At 41.5% G+C, this 18,191-nt stretch overlaps 1 protein-coding gene across 6 annotated transcripts in view; it reads left to right on the top strand.

Annotated features, from left to right (window-relative positions):
• The window catches only part of LOC137369376 (coiled-coil domain-containing protein 171-like), a 285,974-nt gene that overhangs the window by 150,678 nt on the left and 117,105 nt on the right, over positions 1-18,191 (top strand). For all 6 annotated transcript variants that reach the window (XR_010974938.1, XM_068030508.1, XM_068030505.1 and 3 more), the window contains 2 exons: positions 2,772-3,270; positions 9,214-9,330. Coding sequence is in view for 5 of the 6 variants with exons in the window: in XM_068030508.1 (XP_067886609.1) it covers positions 2,772-3,270; positions 9,214-9,330 (616 nt within the window). In the remaining variant the exon portion in view is untranslated. The remainder of the gene's footprint in view (positions 1-2,771; positions 3,271-9,213; positions 9,331-18,191) is intronic.

Raw genomic sequence — 18,191 nt, 5'->3', positions numbered from 1 at the left:
TGGGTCTTTTTCAGGTTGGAAAGATGTAACTAGTGGAGTGCCACAAGGATCAGTCCTAGGGTCTCAATTATTTACTATCTATATTAATGACTTGGAGGAGGGGGCAGAGTGTAATATATCCAAATTTGCTGACGATGCAAAAAAGGTGGGAAGGCATGTTGTGAAGAGGACATAGGAATCTGCAAGGGGATATAGATAGTTTGAGTGAGTGGGCAAAAACTTGGCAGATGGAGTTTAATGTGGGAAAGTGTGAGGTCATGCACTTTGGTAGGAAGAATCAAAAGGCAGACTAATATTTAAATAGAGAGAGACTCCAAAAAAGTGCAGCACAGAGGGATCTGGGTTTTCTCGTGCATGAAACACAAGAAGTTATCATGCAGGTAGGTGCAGCAAGTAATTAAGAAGGCAAATGGAATTTTGGCCTTTATTGCTAGGCGGTTGGAGTTTTGTTACAACTGTACAGGGTGTTGGTGAGGCCGCACCTGGAGTACTATGTACAGTTTTGGTCCCTGTATTTAAGAAAGGATATACTGGCATTGGAGGTAGTTCAAAAGAGATTCACTAGGCTGATTCCTGGGATGAAGGTGTTGATTTATCAAGAATGGCTAAACAGGTTATGCCTTTATTCATTAGAGTTTAGAAGAATGAGGGGTGATCTTATTGAAACATACAAGATTCTGAGGCGGCTTGACAGGGTAGATGTTGAGAAGATGTTTCCACTAGTGGGGGTATCTCGAACTAGGGGACATATTTACAGAATTAGGGGACACTCATTTAAAACTGAGATGCGAGGGAATTTCTTCTCTCAGAGGGTAGTGAATGTCTGGAATTCTCTACCCCAAAGAGTTGTGGAGGCTAGATCACTGAAAGTGTTTAAAAAGGAGGTAGATAGATTTTTGAAATCTCGGGGAGTTGAGGGCTATGAGGAACTGGCACGAAAGAGGAGTTGAGGTCTGGGGCAGATCAGCCACGATCTTACTGAATGGCAGGGCAGGCTTGAGGGGCCGAATAGCCTACTCCTGCTCTTATTTCGTATGTTCTTATGTTCTATTCTATGCTACATGATCTTCAGCTAGCTCAACTTCAGCAGTACTCTTGCATTCAATTGGGAAATCCCTAATACTTAGCTCTTAAAGTTTGCATCTATGCTCAGTGGATTTCGGCAAATGGGAAGAGAGTTTTAATTTTCTATCAGACAAGCTGAAATTCTACAGGTGTAGATTTCTCAGTAGTTTGGCTCAGAGGCTCTTAAATATGGTAATAAATTTCTTTGCATGTCAGACATCTGGATAACCAAAAACAATTCCATTATGGAGAGGTGGGATACAAGTTTGTGTCCGTGATTCTTGACATAGTGAATTCTTGATCTCCTCATCCATGTAGTGAATTCTTGATCATCTCATTATGTAATAAACAAGAGAAAGTGCTCCTTTTCAGGGAGGGCATGAACTGGTACTGCTTGGGCCCTTTCCAATGATGCAGCTTTGCCAAACACCTGGGAGCACTCTTGATTAAAGAACATAGCAAATCTAAAGGGAAGTGAAGTGACAGCTACCTATCCAATAACCATTGCCGTTGTTTATGCTGAGAAATTGCAGAGGCAGGCATACGGCTGGGCTACAGCCTGAACTCTGCATCTATACGTAGTGTACAAATCTGAAAGACATATGTTATGAGCATTCTCCTTCACATAGGTGGAACTTCTTTGCAGCTTGAGCAAGGTGTTTCACCTATTCCAAGAAGTATGAAGAAGAACTTCGAGTAGTCATAGTTCCATGATCAGTGTGCTTCCAATGACCCAGGAGAAGATGGTTTCCATTTCACCATGCATTCTGATGATTTTGATGTAAACGATGACTTTTAGCTATTGTTGTTATAATTGGGTTTTCCCAATACTTTAAACAGTTTCCATAAAGTTCCAGGAGTAATGGTTACTCATTTGCCTTATTTCACACCAGAGCTTGCCTGGATTTCACACCATGAGCCCTGTCCAGCCTGAAGGGTGGAAAATGTCACATTGTCCAAATGTATATTTCAGCCTGAAGTTGAGTTAAATTCACTTTTAGGTAGCACTTTTTGTTCATAAGCAAAAAATTGGAGCTAGTTGCCAATAGTACAGTATCTGAATTAGACAATAATTAAACGTCTCCAAAACAAAATAACAAAGAATAAAAAAACTTAGCAATTCTGCAGTCTATTTCATAAAGCCCTTCCCATTATTACCACCTGGAAAAATTCAGGCAAATAGAGATCTTCTGACACGAGGAAAACCCACAACTATTATATAATTCTTCAAGGCAAAAATACATCACTCAACATCAAAGAAGTACTTTCCCCTTAGGTAAGAAATCATGTAATCAGTCTATATTATCATTCAAGTAGAAAGGATGTTTCCTGGTCATTTTGGTGGCTTTGTTTTCCTTTGACACCTGAACTCCATATCAGTCCACTTGCATGTAGTCCATTTGGCTCTGATGTGAATCTTCAGGTACTCATGCGCGAACATCTCATATTCATATTCACAGGTAGTAATCTTTGTCCCCAAAAAGATGAAGGAACTCTTGAGAATGCAGCTAACTCGAGTTCGTTTTAAAGTCTTTTAAAGAAATAAGATATAATACAGAAATTGCAGTGTTGGAGGCTTCCATCATTCCTAAAATCTTAGCTAGAAGCTACTTTGTTACTCCCATCAGTTCATAATGAAAAGAATTAATGAAATATTTATACAGAGTTAAGAATGACAACTGACTTAATTCCATAATTTTTCACAGACATGTCATCTTGGAGCTGAAGAAGCCAAAGAAAAATTATCCAGTCTGGCAAAAGTCAAGGACAAGCTGACCCTTGAACTGTCTGTTATGAAGAAACTATTGTCTCAGAAACAGAAGGAGCATGTTGCTCTGCTGGCAGCTTGTGCTCTGATGGCAGGTGCATTGTATCCATTATACAGTAGATCTTGTGAACTGTCTGTGCAGAAAGACTTCCTTCAAGAGCAAATAAGTACCTGTGAATATTTCAAAAATGAAATCAGGACTGTCGTCCAGGTCCTTTCTTTGGAAAGTAATTCAAGCAAATCAAAGAAAAGAAAGAAGTCTCAAAAAGGATTGATTCAGGTTTTCAGAAAAAGTGTTATTGCCATCATAGCAGCCAACAGACTTCGATCCTTAGGTCTAGGATGGAGACCACTATTTACCTGGACTGAGGGCTTTAAGAACAAACCAAAACTTGCAATTTGCACTGGCAAAATGAAATCCTGCATCACTCATTCAAGTAAGTACAGGCCCAGCTGGCATTTCTAGATTCCAATCTATTACTAAATGTTTTAGCTGCACATCTTGATTTTTAACTGCCCTTTTGATCTGGCTCATAGATTCTGTATTCCCAAATTAGACACTTATTCATGGTTACTTTATTTTTGATAATTGGAAAGTTGCCCTTCATGAATCAGGAAAATCAGCTAGTGTAACATCAATACCAACTGGATACGGCAAAACTGGGAATGGTAGTTCCCATTCTGCCATTGGCAAGTCCAGTCCTTAGTTAATCTGCCATCCGGTCAATAGGCTTTGGCCACAGTGGCATTGGCTGGTGCTGCTTATTGATCTGGTTCAGTATTGCCTGGCCCTTGACGATCGACACTTGACAGGAAATCCCTTAGTCCAACATTAGTGTTGGCTGCTACCAATTGGTGCCACCTCTTCTCAAGTCTGAACTCTCAGTGTGTTAAGGTATCATTAGAACTTATCTGTTCTTTAATATCAGATGGCACACATTAACATCTGCAACACTGGATGGTTCTTGAAAGATTGTATGTATGAAACGTATGCAGGTTATGTTTTAAAGTATTATATTCAAATTTTAATTGCCACTTCTCCCCTCCCCTTCTAAGGAATAGATGTGAAATGGTACAATCCCATGGGTGCCAGTAACCTTAAAATTGCCATTTTGGTCATTTTTTTAAATGTATAAGCCCAAGCAATGAGTTTTGGAAACCTATTTGATTGTGGAGTATATTGCACCCAAGCATGGTTCAGTCCTGACCTGACACATATCGTTCCAGGAAGGGTCATTGGGTAATAATTAGAAGTGGAAATGTGGCCAACCTTTCTCCTTCACAGCCTGAGGACAATTGTAGCACTAGCTGAGCGCTAACTAGCTTTATAAATGTTTCTCAAAGGACCTGGATTGCTGTAAGGAATAGTATGCAGTTTTTTAAGATATTTCAAACAGTTGGTTTCCCTCCCTTTTTGATCTCAGTTCATCTACAGCACTCACCACTGTCAAGTTTTGCATGATTCCTCCTGATTGAGGTTTACCCAGGTAGCATTGGAGATTGTTGAACATTATACACTGCGGATACTATCTCCCTTCATTGGATGTGCAGCAGCCTTTAAAACTTCAACCATTCTTTGGACCTTAATGGGTCAGTCACCATATTGTGTCTCAACTTCTAAAGGCCACGTGGCTGAGGAATCTACAGCTTTTTGCTGGCTTCTTACTGGAACAAATTTATGGCTCATTGTTTTATCTTGATCATCAACAGTACTATTTTGAACTTGCAGGAAGAATTTAAATGCATGTTCACTTATGTGGAGCAGTTGGTGTATTTGTAACCACAGAAAATTTAGGAATTGATCAATTTCATGCTCCCTTGATGGCTCAAAATGACATACTCTGAATAATGAGTTCATGGAGGAAGATGATTCTTCAGTTTGAGTTCATCCATGACCCTCTTGCACAGACATAGAATGGAAAAGTGGTTCATTGTTGAATATCTCAACTCAATGGGCTCTGCTCCAAGTGTTGAATAGTTACTGCAGATTCCACAGGGTTCATACTAGCTTCATCCTTGTGAATTGCCAAAGGGATGTTTGATGTGGACTAACTCACTGAAATAATTTTCAGTCAAATTTCATCTATAAAGCCAGCTGGGCAACTGTCCATTCACCCAAGTGCCAGTTTAGTTATCGTCTTTCAGGTGCAGCAAAAAATACGTTGGCAAGATCCCCTCTAAGATTCATGGTAGTCTTCGAGAAGACAAGCAGAGTAGATTCCTGGGGTAGTATGGATTTTGGTTAATGAACTCCACAAATAATATTCACCATCACATTCATTGGCAAGGGTTCTGTCATTGGAGTAGTGGTTTGCCTCCTGCAAATATCAATACATTCCTGCAGAACCCTAGTTTGTTCTGAAAGGCAATCTCAGCTACTCGAGGGAAAATAGCATTGCAGAAAATTATTTTCTTAGTATTAGAAGCAGGATTAACTCGTTTGTGTATCAGTCTGTGGAAAGGATATGCTTGTTATGCTCGGCAAAGTGCATCGATCAATGGGGTGATTGATGCCAGGGCAGTAGAAAGCCAAAAATGATTTAGAAGGAAGTAAAGGCTTGCATTTATATAATAATCTTTTCACAATCTCAGGATGTCCCGAAGCCCTTTACAAGCATTAAAGTAATTTTGAAATATTGTCACTGTTGTAATGCAGTAGTTAATTTGTTCGCAGCAAGATCCCACCATCAGCCAGTAGTATGAAATTGATCAGATAATCTATTTTAGTTATGTGGTTTAGGAAGAGAATTCTAGAAGGTAAGGGTTTAGTGGCTGGAAAATCAAATTCTGGCCAGGGAGCAGAAAGTGAGCAGTCGCCCAAAATTAGAGGTACAGATTGGAATGTAGGGTTGGAGCAGATTTCAAAAATAGAGTAAATCTTAGCATTTTTTATGTTAACCTGATTTTTACTAGCTGTAAGAGGGAAAAAAGAAGAGAAATTTCAACACTTTACAACATTTGGCAATTTACTTCTGTAAGTATGAGCAATATATTTTGCAGAAGAAATTAATTGCTACAAAATATATCCATACCTATATTTTCCTAGGTATTTATTGACTATTCTTGGATTTGCACAGAATGATATTGTAACCCATTTAATGAGCAGCAAATTTCCTGTGAGGGACAATGAATCTGCAAACCCTTGCCCATTGTCCATCTCTGTTCCTCCTCCTCGTGCAACTGACTGAGTGCTTCCCTTGCTGTGGATGGGGTCATGCGCAGAGGAGCTGGTGGTGATATGTCAGCGTACATAAAAAGAAAACTAGTATTCACCTCCCCGGTTGTCAACGCTATATACAACCATCACTGATGGTTTCTGCCATGTGCATGTGTTCTATATTTTACTGTAACATTTTTAAAGATGGGTTTTCAAGAATTATTTTGGGTTGTATCTATTTCTGACTTCTAAAGCATCCCCCGATTTTAATCGCTGCACCGTTGGTGCCTGTGTTTCAGCTGCCTAGGTCCTATGCTCTGGAATTCCCTTCCTAAATCTCTCCATCTCTCTACCTCTCTTTTCTCCTTTAAGACACTCCTTAAAACCTACTTCTTTGACCAAGCTTTGGTTATCTGCCCTAGTATCTCCTTATAGAAACTATAGAAAAATTACAGCACAGAAGGAGGCCATTCAGCCCATCATGTCTGCGCCGGCCGAAAAAACTAACCGTCGAATCTAATCCCACCTTCCAGGACCTGGCCTGTAGATTGCAGATTACAGTACTTGAGGTGCAGGTCCAGGTCCCTTTTAAAAGAGTTGAGGGTTTGTGCCTCCACCACCATTCCTGGCAGTGAATTCCATAGAATTCCCCTCTAATCCTTCTATCAATCACCTTAAACCTGTGTCCCCTGGTAATTGACCTCTCCACTAGGGGAACCAGGTCCTTCCTGTCTATCTAGGCCCCTCATAATTTTGTACACCTCAATTAAATCACCCCTCAGCCTCCTTTGTTCTAAAGAAAACAACCCTAGCCGATCCAATCTTTCCTCATAGCTGCAACTTTCAAGTCCTGGCAACATTCTTGTAAATCTCCTCTGTACTCTCTCCAGAGCAATTATGTCCTTCCTGTAATATGGTGACCAGAACTGTATGCAATACTCCAGCTGTGGCCTAACCAGCGTTTTATACTGTTCCAGCATTACATCCCTGTTTTTGTATTCCATATCTCGACCAATAAAGGAAAGCATTCCATATGCCTTCTTTACCACTTTATCTACCTGTCCTGCCACCTTCAGGGACATGTGGACATTCACTCCAAGGTCTCTCACTTCTTCTACCCCTCTCAATATCCTCCCATTTATTGTATATTCCCTTGCTTTATTTGCCCTCCCCAAGTGCATCACCTCACACTTGTCTAGATTGAATTCCATTTACCACTTTTCCACCCACTCAGCCAAACCATTGATCTCATTCTGGAGTCTACAGCTATCCTCTTCACTATCAACTACATGACCAATTAATGTGTCATCAGCAAATTTCCCAATCTTGCCTCCTACATTTAAGTCCAAATCATTTATATATAACACAAACAGCAAGAGACCCAACACAGAGCCCTTTGGAATGCCACTGGAAACTGCTTTCCGTTTGCAAAAACATCCATCGTCTACTACCCTTTGTTTCCTGTCACTGAGCCAATTATGGATCCAGCCTGCCACATTCCCCTGTATTCCATGGGCTTTCATTTTTCTGACCAGACTGCCATGCAGGATCTTGTTAAATGCTTTACTAAAATCCATGTAGACCACATCCACCTCGCTAACGTCATCAATCCTCCTTGTTACTTCCTCAAAAAACTCCATCAAGTTAGTAAGACACGACCTTCCCATAACAAATCCATGCTGACTATCCCTGATTAATCTGTGCCTTTCTAAGTGGCAGTTTATCCTGTCTCTCAGAATTAATTCTAATAATTTACCCACCACTGAGATCAGATTGACCGGCCTATAATTATTTGGCCTATCCCTTGCATTCTTTTTACAAAATGGTATAACATTCACAGACCTCCAATCCTCTGGTACCTCGCCTGTATCCAGTGAGGAATTGAACATGATCCTCAGCGCATCCGATATTTCCTCCCTGGATTCCTTTAACAACCTGGGATGCGATCCATCTGGCCCTGGTGATTTATCCACTTTCAAGGATGTCAGGCCCTCTAATACTTCCTCTCTCATTATTCTTATCGTATCTAATATTTCACAATCCTCTTTTACTAGTGTCTGCATCATCCCTCTCCTTTGTGAAGACAGAGACAAAAAACACATTAAGAACCCTGCCCACATCTGCATCCACACATAAGTTCCCTTGTACATCTCTGATAGGCCTACCCTTTCTTTAGTTATGTGGCCCGATGTCAAATTTTGCTTTCTACTGCTCCTGTGGAGACTTTGGAATGTTTCATTACGTTAAAGGTGCTATATTAGTAAAAGTTGTTGTTCTAAAAATGTGTTGTTATAAAAGTTTAGCATAAGTTCCTTGCTTATATGCTTATTTAATTTGATATTGGACAGTGTGGGCACTGTAAGGTGCTTAGACCACAAGTGGGAGTAACCACAACTTCTGTATTCAAGAGGATATCTAATGGAAATCCCAAACAATAACAAACCATAATCCCAATGTCAGAAAATCAGTGAGACAGATTAATTTCCTTTGAGCTCTCCTGTTGTCTCAATTTAGTACCACATAATAGATTGCTTTGTACCGCAAACTCTATTTTGGGAACTGTTGCAACAGCTCAAGGCACTAGAGAGTAGATGCTTTCATCTTCATCTTTCTCTTTGACCCGGTCCTATCAACACCTTTACTTTTGTTATCTCTTGCCCCAACCCTGCTTTATTTGCTTCAAACCTATTGCATTTCTAACCTTTGCCAGTTCTGATGAAGCGTTAACTCTGCTCTCTCCACAGATGCTGCCAGACCTGAGTATTTCCAGCAATTCTTATTTTTATTTCAAATTTCCAGCATCTGCAGCATTTTGCTTTTATTCATCTTCATCTAGGTTGGATTCACTAAATCTTTTTGTTATTTACTTTTAGAAATCTGTTCCATTGAAATTGAGCTTTTGATTCTGAATTACTTTGTGAACAGGTTGTTCGAAAAAGGCAAACTGGCACATGGTGAGGACTGAAGCAATATTTAACAGTTCATCCAAGAAAGAAAATACGATTCCAATTCTTCAGAGTGTACAATAAACACTGATGAAATGCCCTTGTAGTTTAAGGCAAAAAATGTTCCATATCGAAATTAAACAATTTGCACCACAGGGAAACGGTTAACAAAACCTTAGATAGCGCTTTAGAATAGATGTTGTATATCTTTCTCTTCACACAATATTCTGTTCTGGTCCTACATGTACTGTCATGATACTTTGTCACATTTTTGTTAGGACAGGAACGTGAGCAGAACCGCTTTACCCAGGCTGTTGAATGGTTTTCCAGTTCTGACCTATTGGCTGCAGTTGTTGATTCTATGACTGAGTTACAGGATGTTATCACTAAATCATGTAAGTAGAGCATATAGTTCACTCTGTGGGGAAAAAAAAATGTGTTTTCCTCTCTCCAGTTTATTTAATATTAAAAATGCACACACCTGTTCAACCTTATTGAAAACTCAATCTTTTGCAAACTCACCAAAAGCTCATAGGGTATTTTATGATCATAAAAGACTGATGCCATGTGTTGCAAACTTTATTTTGTAGCAATATTGAGAACCTCTAAAGGCATTAGTAATGGATTATTAGACTACATTGTTAGCTAAAAGTTTCAATAAGGTGCAGCAAACACTTAATGCACGGCAAGATGTTTTTCGTTTATTGTACTGTATAATCTAATTGTAACATAGAAAATGTGTTATACGACTGATTATTTGTTGCGGGCAGTATGCAGATATGCATCAGCTAACTGTTGCTCGGTCGGTCACAGTATGCTGACATCATCTCGTATTCTCTGGCATGTAGTTTCTTTGACTGTGTAAAGTTCATTATCCTTAATGCAACATAAAGGGATACTTTCAAATTGCCTTGCATGTCCTCCGCAATAAGCTGCTTTTGCATGTTGATTAAATGTGTCAGCTTGTCCCCTGAGCACTGAATGAAACCAAGAGCCATCAATTGCCTTCTATATTGCTGATGAATGGAGATTATTGCTTAATTTTACTTCAGTACACACTGACTAATAGTGGATCTATGCAATTGGCTAATTTTGCTTTAAATCATTCATGGGAACAATCTGAAAACATGCATTTTGCAGAATTGTGCATATTTTGAAAAGTGGAGAAATTCTGAGCTTTCAGTTTTTAAATTGTCTTTACAAACTCCAAATGTAGTGGAAGTCAATGAACTATGTCTGATTTGAAGCTGCAGTGGTGCACAACAGTCACAATCCTTTGTTTTAAGAAATTTGAAATGACTTTTGTAATGAAGATCAAACTATGTTTTGTGTATAACTGTCAGTGGCCTCTGTTTCTTAACCCTAGCTCTTGCCAACTGGCAAACTTACAGTTAAATAAATTGAAGAGGGGAGTGGGTTTCAGCTCCCAATGTCAGGTTCCATGGCGGGGTTGGGGGGGGTTGGAAGGTTGCACCGGCAGCGGCCTGCCACGGAGCCTGATGCCAGGATTGCTGGGCCCGATCTTCCTGGTGGCTGCGAGGCTCCATGGCGGCTTCCTCACCGCTCAGCGACGGGACCCGACTTTAAATATTTAAATAAAGAACATGAATAAATTAACATACCTTTCACTGCGATCCTCCGCGCAGCAGCTGGCACTCACGCACATTCACTTTCCTGTCCAGGGAAAGCTGGCGAGGTGGGAAAGCAGGGGGAAGGGAAACAGGGTCAACTGTGCATGTGTAGTGTTGGGTGGGGGGGAGGGGGAGAAGGAGAAGGGGTGACCTCTGCACTTTGTGCAGTTGGCGGGGGAAGGTCACATATTAAATGCAAGTGTTTTGTGGGGGGTGAATGGGGTGGCCATTTATTTCCTTTGTACTGGGGGGGATTACGGACTTCAAACAGTCTGCATTATATCATATTGGCATGGCAACAAAACATCTACAACTAAATGTTGGTGTGCAATGAAAAATGAACTAATAATGTACTCTCGAACTACAAGCCATACACTGTCCTAAGTAAAACTGAATTAAAAAAAATAAAAACTGTTGAGGGGAGCTGATTATTATTAAGAGGTTATAAGAACTTTAATAAATTATAATAATGAGGAATAATCCCTCCCTCAATTTGAAGCTAAATATAGAGATAAAATTTTTTTCTGAATGAAATAACTTTTATCAGTACCTTGAATAATTTGCAAAAGAAAATGTTTTTTTTGGAGGGGGTTATAGTCTTCAACTGTGCAGATCTGGCAGTCCTGTGTGCAGTTTGATTGTCACTCACTTTTCTTGCAGTTATCATGATGCTTTCATTCTATGGGAGCCCACTGTGTCCCATTCTTTGATCCTGAAAGGCAAGTCAAGGTGATTCTTGGGAGATCAAGGCTTTTCTCTGCAGTCATGGCTCATGATACTTGAGTGGATTCCCAGGGAAAATGCTGAACAGTGGTATAATAAGCTGCATCCATCCCCCAGTGCAATCATTGAGCGCAGCATTGGCATGCTGAAGCAGAACTTCAGGTACCTGCATCTATCTGGGTCCATCTTAGAATATTTACAACTAGGGTTTCCAGAATTTGTGGTAGTATGCTGTCTGCCTCCTGTGCTTTGCAAAGATGCCTTATAGAGACACAAGAGGAAGAAGACTCCCATAGGCAGCTTGGGCATCAACAAGAGGGGCAACAGCAACTGCCCGAAGAGGATGTGCCAAGTGTGAGTCATCTGTGTCGTTCTCAGACAAGAAACCTTCTATTAACTTGTGGAAATACATTGACAGTCCTTTCTACATCTTCTCCCTTCTCTGTGCATAACAAATAACTAAGTTCCTATACATTTAATCTGATAAAAGTGACTTAACCACCTCTGCATGCACAACAATTTTAGTGTAACCATAATTATCATGCAAAACGATATTGTCTATTGCTTAGTGCTTCTCACCATGGTGCTGTCTTGAACTGCCAGTGTATGACTTGTGTTCCTCTAACCCTAGCCTTGTACTTCTCTAAAACTCTCTCTTAATGTCACGTGTACATAAGACTGTTGTATTGCAGTAGAAGTCTACTGACATTGAGGTTATTCTTGCCTCAGCAGCTAAGTCTGAGATGGACCTGTGCAGGCTGGTACTGGTGCATGAGCGGCCTAGTTCTGTGTGTCTTCTGTCATGTATGTCGGCATCAGATGGGAACAGGCACTAGAACAATCCTGAGACCATACCATCATCCATGCCATTCCTACCATCCCAGTAGAGTTGGGCATTGGCTCGCCATGACCACTGAATTGCTGGAAAACAGATTCCATGGTCCTAGTGAGTTCAATGAAGCCATGGCCCAGATTTTGCTGTGGTGTTAACAGTGAAACCTTCAGCACTCTTCTGAAATTGACAACTGCTTCTGGAGTCTGAAAATGCACAGTTAAATGCAGATATCCGTGTCAGTGATTCACTGCTTCTCCAGAGGGTGCACTGTTGCAGTCCCCCCAGACTGCAATCAGTTAGAAATCATTGAACTGATGAGAACTTGCCCTTCTATGCTATTTGTCTCGCTGTAAAAAAAAAATCCTTGAAAATAATGAACCTTGTTGAATGAGATGTAACTGGGTTTTTAAAAGGCATACTAACTTCATGCTGAATGGCCTCTATGGCCCTAAAAAGCTAATTTTCTATTTGTGGAGTGTTAATTTTTTCCATTATGATAAAAATTACATATTAATAACAAAATTATGGTATTTCAGTTTCTACCTCAATCCCAGGTGTATGCTCCAATAATTTATTTCGCTCTCTGTAAAATTTAGTTAAGAGTGAAGGATAATCAGTGCATTTTGCTTCCTGGTTTGCTGTTTGAGAGAATACTTCAATGTGATTGATATCATCAAACAGTCTAAGCAGCCACTGTTGCTGAACGCCTGGAGAACCCCTTGACTTGGTGCCAGGATCAAACTAACATTGGGAAAGGGGAAATTCATGCCACAAAGATCATTTAGTTCATAATTTAAGGTCATAGTTTTGGACCTAACCACATCACTCTCAAACTTAATACATGAAATTATATCATATTAGGATCATGTTTCCCCAGACTGTAAGACTACTAATTAACCTCATCGCATTGCACAATTGTTGGTCTAAAATAGCCTCTTCCCTAATTGGTTCCTCGACACATGGTTCTAGAAAACCATCTATGTTGCTAGTTAACGCTTCCACCTGCAGCGCATGGTTTAGCATTGATGCAGAAACATCTTTCTTTTAAAAGCAGGTCCCATGAAATGCTGTTCGCCAGGCTTTTCCAAGGATCCAGGAATCTGATTCTCCAGCCATCAGTATTCCTTTCCTTGTACTGTCAGAAACTCCCGTCGCTCACACGTGCAGTGTGTGTATCACTCGGTGCCCTTTCCTCGGGCTCATTCCCTAACTTTCCTACACAGGATATCCCTGAGTTGGTGCTTGTGAGGGATTGAGTGAGCTCTGGCATGTGCTGCAAAGTGCTAGCATGGTTCTTCCTTGGGCAAATTTATAACAGGAATGAGTGAAGAAAAGTTACACCGGTATTTTGGGCAGAATTCACACAAAACATCTGCCCTGACTAGTGCTGGCTCTTCGTTCAGCATTTTGCACACACTGGAGGAATTTGTCCCTTGTCTAATCAGTCATGGGGGACATGCATGTGACACTAAAGAAAATTATGTCAGGGCTGTGCATGTTTAGATGTCATTGTCTCATTCTATAAAAAGTATCCAGAATGCCTAATCATCAGCTAATTTCTCCCCAGTTGCCTTTTGAGACTTAGCTGCAGGTGGATTTCTACAAAGCGTTATCATCCGACCTGCTATTTCAAAAGAAGAGTAAGAACACAAACACAAGATAATATGCTGTCACACTTTACAACTTCTAGAATGGCTGCATTTAGTCATGCCGAAGATTTTAAACACTATAGATTAATAGAGTCCATTTTCAATGCCTGATGGACTTGGTTTCTGGATCAAATGCCCATTTCTGGATAATGACATTCTTAGTTTCCAACCCTACCTTGGGTTTTCCTGCTGTACCAGCAAAGATTAGGATTTAAGAAGTGGTAACAATGATCTCATCAACATCAAAAGTTAATTTTGCCTGACAGCTGAAGAGTACAGATATTGACTTTGGGCTCTTAGAAGTAAATCAATGCCCATAGCTTCAACAAATTCACTTTTCCAGGAAACAAATAGGCTCCTTAATTTTCATCCAGAACAAAAACAGCATGGGGAGCAACAGGCTATCATTCTATAATTTTTCTATGTTTCTATAATATTCCCCACCTCTCCTAATCCCATGTTAAACCTAAGCAAACAGGATGACATTGACACTAATAACCATTTATTCACTATTGTGGTTTTCTAACATTCTTTCCCTGGCTCAGGATTGCCTTCACCTAACCAACAAGACCTTCACCATCCACAAACAAAGCATATAATACAAGTTAGAAATACCTGTATCAGGATGTACTCAATCTGACATTGCTGACTTTGTGTTATGTTGCATTCAGTTTGTTTGAGCTGGGGCTGGAACCCATTTCTGTTAGGGGGTCATGCTACTAGAGAATCTATTCTGACTTCTGAATGCGGTCTGAAGCTTGCATCCATCTAGACTTTGCTTGGCTCCAAATGGAGATCTTGCTTTAATTTTGAAAAAGTGAGGAGCTGTTCTTTTGAAGTGCTGCTGCATACAATATCAATATTACTTCTTGGAAAAGTGCCCTTTTACTAGTAGTAATGTTAGACTGTAGGGATACCATGTTTCTTACTCTGTTCTCAAAACCCATTCGAAATGTATTTCACTTTCATTTAGGATAGGAGATGGTCATTTAATTTGTCTCCCCATAAATCCAAACAGAAATGATGGCTTGAATATTTCTATGCCTGTGGGATCTTAATGCTTTATATTGATCATGAGGAGCAATTCTGCAATTCATGATAATTGTTCATCTCTTATGAGCCTCAAGACCCTCAGAAAATGATTAACTAAACAGTACGAAGCTAAATGCATGATTGAATATCATGCTGCATTATTACCTTTCAGACAGGAAATTCATGGGTAGCATTAAAGTTGTCTCAATCAAGTACCAATTGATGCCATCTGTAATTTGCAATATGGAATAATCCGATGGATTATAGCGAGATTCATCAGTTCAACAGGTCGAACCTTTGGAAGATCTGCCGTCCCTGTTGTGGAGAGTAGTTTGCTCTACATTTCAGTCACATTCTATAGATATTGTCATTTTTGGTAATGGAGCTTTGGAGTGTCAAAGATGGTAGGAGCAATTAAGAGAGCTCGACAAAAATAGAACCAGGATTGTTGTGCAAACACAATGAGTTGAATTTTATTCTCAAGCGGTGGGCGAAAAAAATGGCGGGCCATGTGCCATCCAGCCGCCATGATCTTCATTGCACCGGCCCAAGATAATACACCAGTCGGGCTGCCCTCCCCCAATCACATGGAGGGGGCGGATTCTCCAATGCCGGCAATGGTGTCAGCTGCCTGTGCGCAGGTGCTTGCGCCATTTTTAAAGGGCAACCAGCCCTGCTGGGTCATTTAAATTTTTAAAGGAGTACCCCACCCCCCCCCAATGTACTGCTGATAAATCTATTGCCTCTTCCTCCCCCCACCATAACAATTAAATTCAACATTTGCCCTCCCCCCCCCCCCAAAAACACTTAACACTTGACCTTTCCCCCCTCCCCAAACCGATCAAAGTGCAGAGATCTCCCCTTCCCACCCTCCCCTTCACTAGTAATTTGCATTAGAGCCTGTTCCCCCCCAACTGCCACTGCACTAAAAATCATAAGCTCCCCCTCTTCCCTGCCGCGGTAGCGCCTGCTTCCCCAGGGCGCGAAAGTGAAGGCGCGTGACTGCCAGACGCCGCTTGGAAGATTGCGGCCCGAAGGCAAGATCGCTGTTGATTTTATTTAAATGTATTCATTTCATTAATTTAAATATGTTAATCTGGATCCCGTTGCCCAGCGACGGGGAGGCCGCCACAGAGTCTAGTCGCCGTTAGGAAGATCAGGCCCGGCACTCATGGCATCGGGCTCCGTGGCAGGCCGTGCCGGTACAATCTCCACCAACCTCCCGCCACGGATCCCGACATCGGGAGCTCAACAAAATCCAGCCCAATGTCTCACGTGGAGGCCGGGATTTTACTTAGCTCACAATGTCGAGTTCCATGGCCGGGGGGTGGGGGGGAGTTCATTCCAGCAGGGGCCCGCCACAGAACCCGACGCTGGGAGTGCCAGGCCCAATCTTCCCGGCGGAGGTGAGGCTCCGTGGCAGCCCCCACGCCACTGGGTGACGGGTAACATATTTAAATTAATTAAATAAATACATTTAAATAAAATCGACAGCGATTTTGCTTTCGGGACGTGATCATCCGAGCAGCGGCTGGCACTCATGTGCCAGGGAAAGTAGGCGCCACCGTGGTGGGGAAGGGGGGAGCTTATGATTTTTAGTGGTTGTGGGCTGGGGGAGCATGCTCTAATGCACAATACTAGTGTAGGGGAGGGTGGGAAGGGGTGACCTCTACACTTTGATCAGTTTGGGCAGGGAAAAGGTCAAGTGTTGAAGATAAGTGTTTTAGGGTGGGGATGAGGACAAATGTTGAATTTAATTGTTATTGGGGGAGGGGCGATAAATTTATTGGTAGTACATTGTGTGGGGTAGTCATTTAAATATTTAAGTAACCTGGCTGCCCTTTAAAAACGGTGCCAATGCCTGCACGTAGAGCACGCCCCCTCCATGTGATTGGGGGGGTGGTGGTGGCGTGCGACCTGACTGGCTCATTATCATGGGCCGCCGCAAGGAAGATTGCAGCGGCATGGTGGTGGCAGGAGAAGAAAATCCAGCCCAGGTAGTGGGATGTTGACCTTGCTGGATTCAACTAGGCCAGCTCATTTTACTGTTTAGCACATGTCCCTGCCTCTTTTTTCATGAGCACAGGGAGTGCAATGAATGAAAAGGGAATAGGAAATTGGGAGAACAGCAGCTCTTAAAGAGCTGTCACTTTATGAAAACTTTACAATTGGTTCTGGCTGTGTGGACGAGCAGGAAGACACGATCCCCAAGGACAAGTGGGTTGAACTAACGCCTTGATGAACAAACATTCTGCTGCTTGAAGAGATTCAACACAGAAGGGTAGCAGACTTTGGTCTAGAGGGGGAGTCCTCCTGTGGAGGTGAATGTGAGTGAGGAGAGAGGTAGCGAGCAGAGTAAGTGCTGCTTCCCATATCCAGAAGTTGTGGGAACGGATTCTCAGGCCATCGGTGAACAATATAGCAGAGGGCATAAGATCACATACTGTTTCTCTCATGAACCCTGTGACTACAGTTTTTAAAGATTACATAGAATTACATGGAACTTAATCCACAGAAACAGGGCATACTGCCCAACTGGTCTATGCCAGTGTTTATGCACCGCACGAGCTTCCTCCAACCTTACTTCACCTAACCCTATCGGCATATCCTTCTAAATCCTACCTGGATCTTTGGTTTCAGTTTACACAAGCACCAACAGTCCTGGCTGGGAGGACTAGGGGATTGGTTTGAGAGAACCTTGATAGTGGGCTTCATTGTCCTTTGTGGAGATCAGAGGAGTGATTCCCAAGAGCATCCAGCAGCAAGGGAATGGCAGCAAGAAACATGTACCTACCAGGGTGTTGCACAACTATGTAACACAGTTGGCCTTGCTGAGAGAACTGAAAAAGTGGTAGGTAGTGGACAGGAAAAGACAGACAATATGAGGGCCATACTGCTGGCAGTAGTTGCTAGGGATCTCGTGACTCAGCTGAAAAAGACAGACATGCATGCCCTGACATCTGATGTCCCTGTTGTGGAGCACCAGGCTGCCACTACACTTAGTCCTACCACTGAATTTGTGCTTAGGAGTACAACAATAGACAGGACACAGTACAACACCTTATACTGTTGCTAAAGACAAGCGCTGCAGAAGCAAACATTAATTACACACATACATGGAGATAGTTGATAAATAAAAATGATTGCACATTATTTTCAATGTAGTGTTAAGATTTATATCCGTCAGGATAGTATTAGTATCCAGGCAGTGAATTGTTCGGGATGTATGGTGGTGGAGTCAGATATGGCAGCTATATTATGAAAATAACCATTGGATCATTCAACTAGGACACATTTGTAGAGTTGTTTAACAATCTTGTCAAACAGTGATTGATGCAACAGTCTCCCTGGCTGCAGGTTATCTTCAAACATTTTTCCCTCCCGTA

The sequence above is a fragment of the Heterodontus francisci genome, chromosome 4, assembly GCF_036365525.1.
Source record: "Heterodontus francisci isolate sHetFra1 chromosome 4, sHetFra1.hap1, whole genome shotgun sequence".
NCBI lineage: Eukaryota > Metazoa > Chordata > Chondrichthyes > Heterodontiformes > Heterodontidae > Heterodontus > Heterodontus francisci.
Note: the sequence above shows the minus strand (reverse complement) of the source record. Positions and strands in the feature narration are given on the sequence as shown.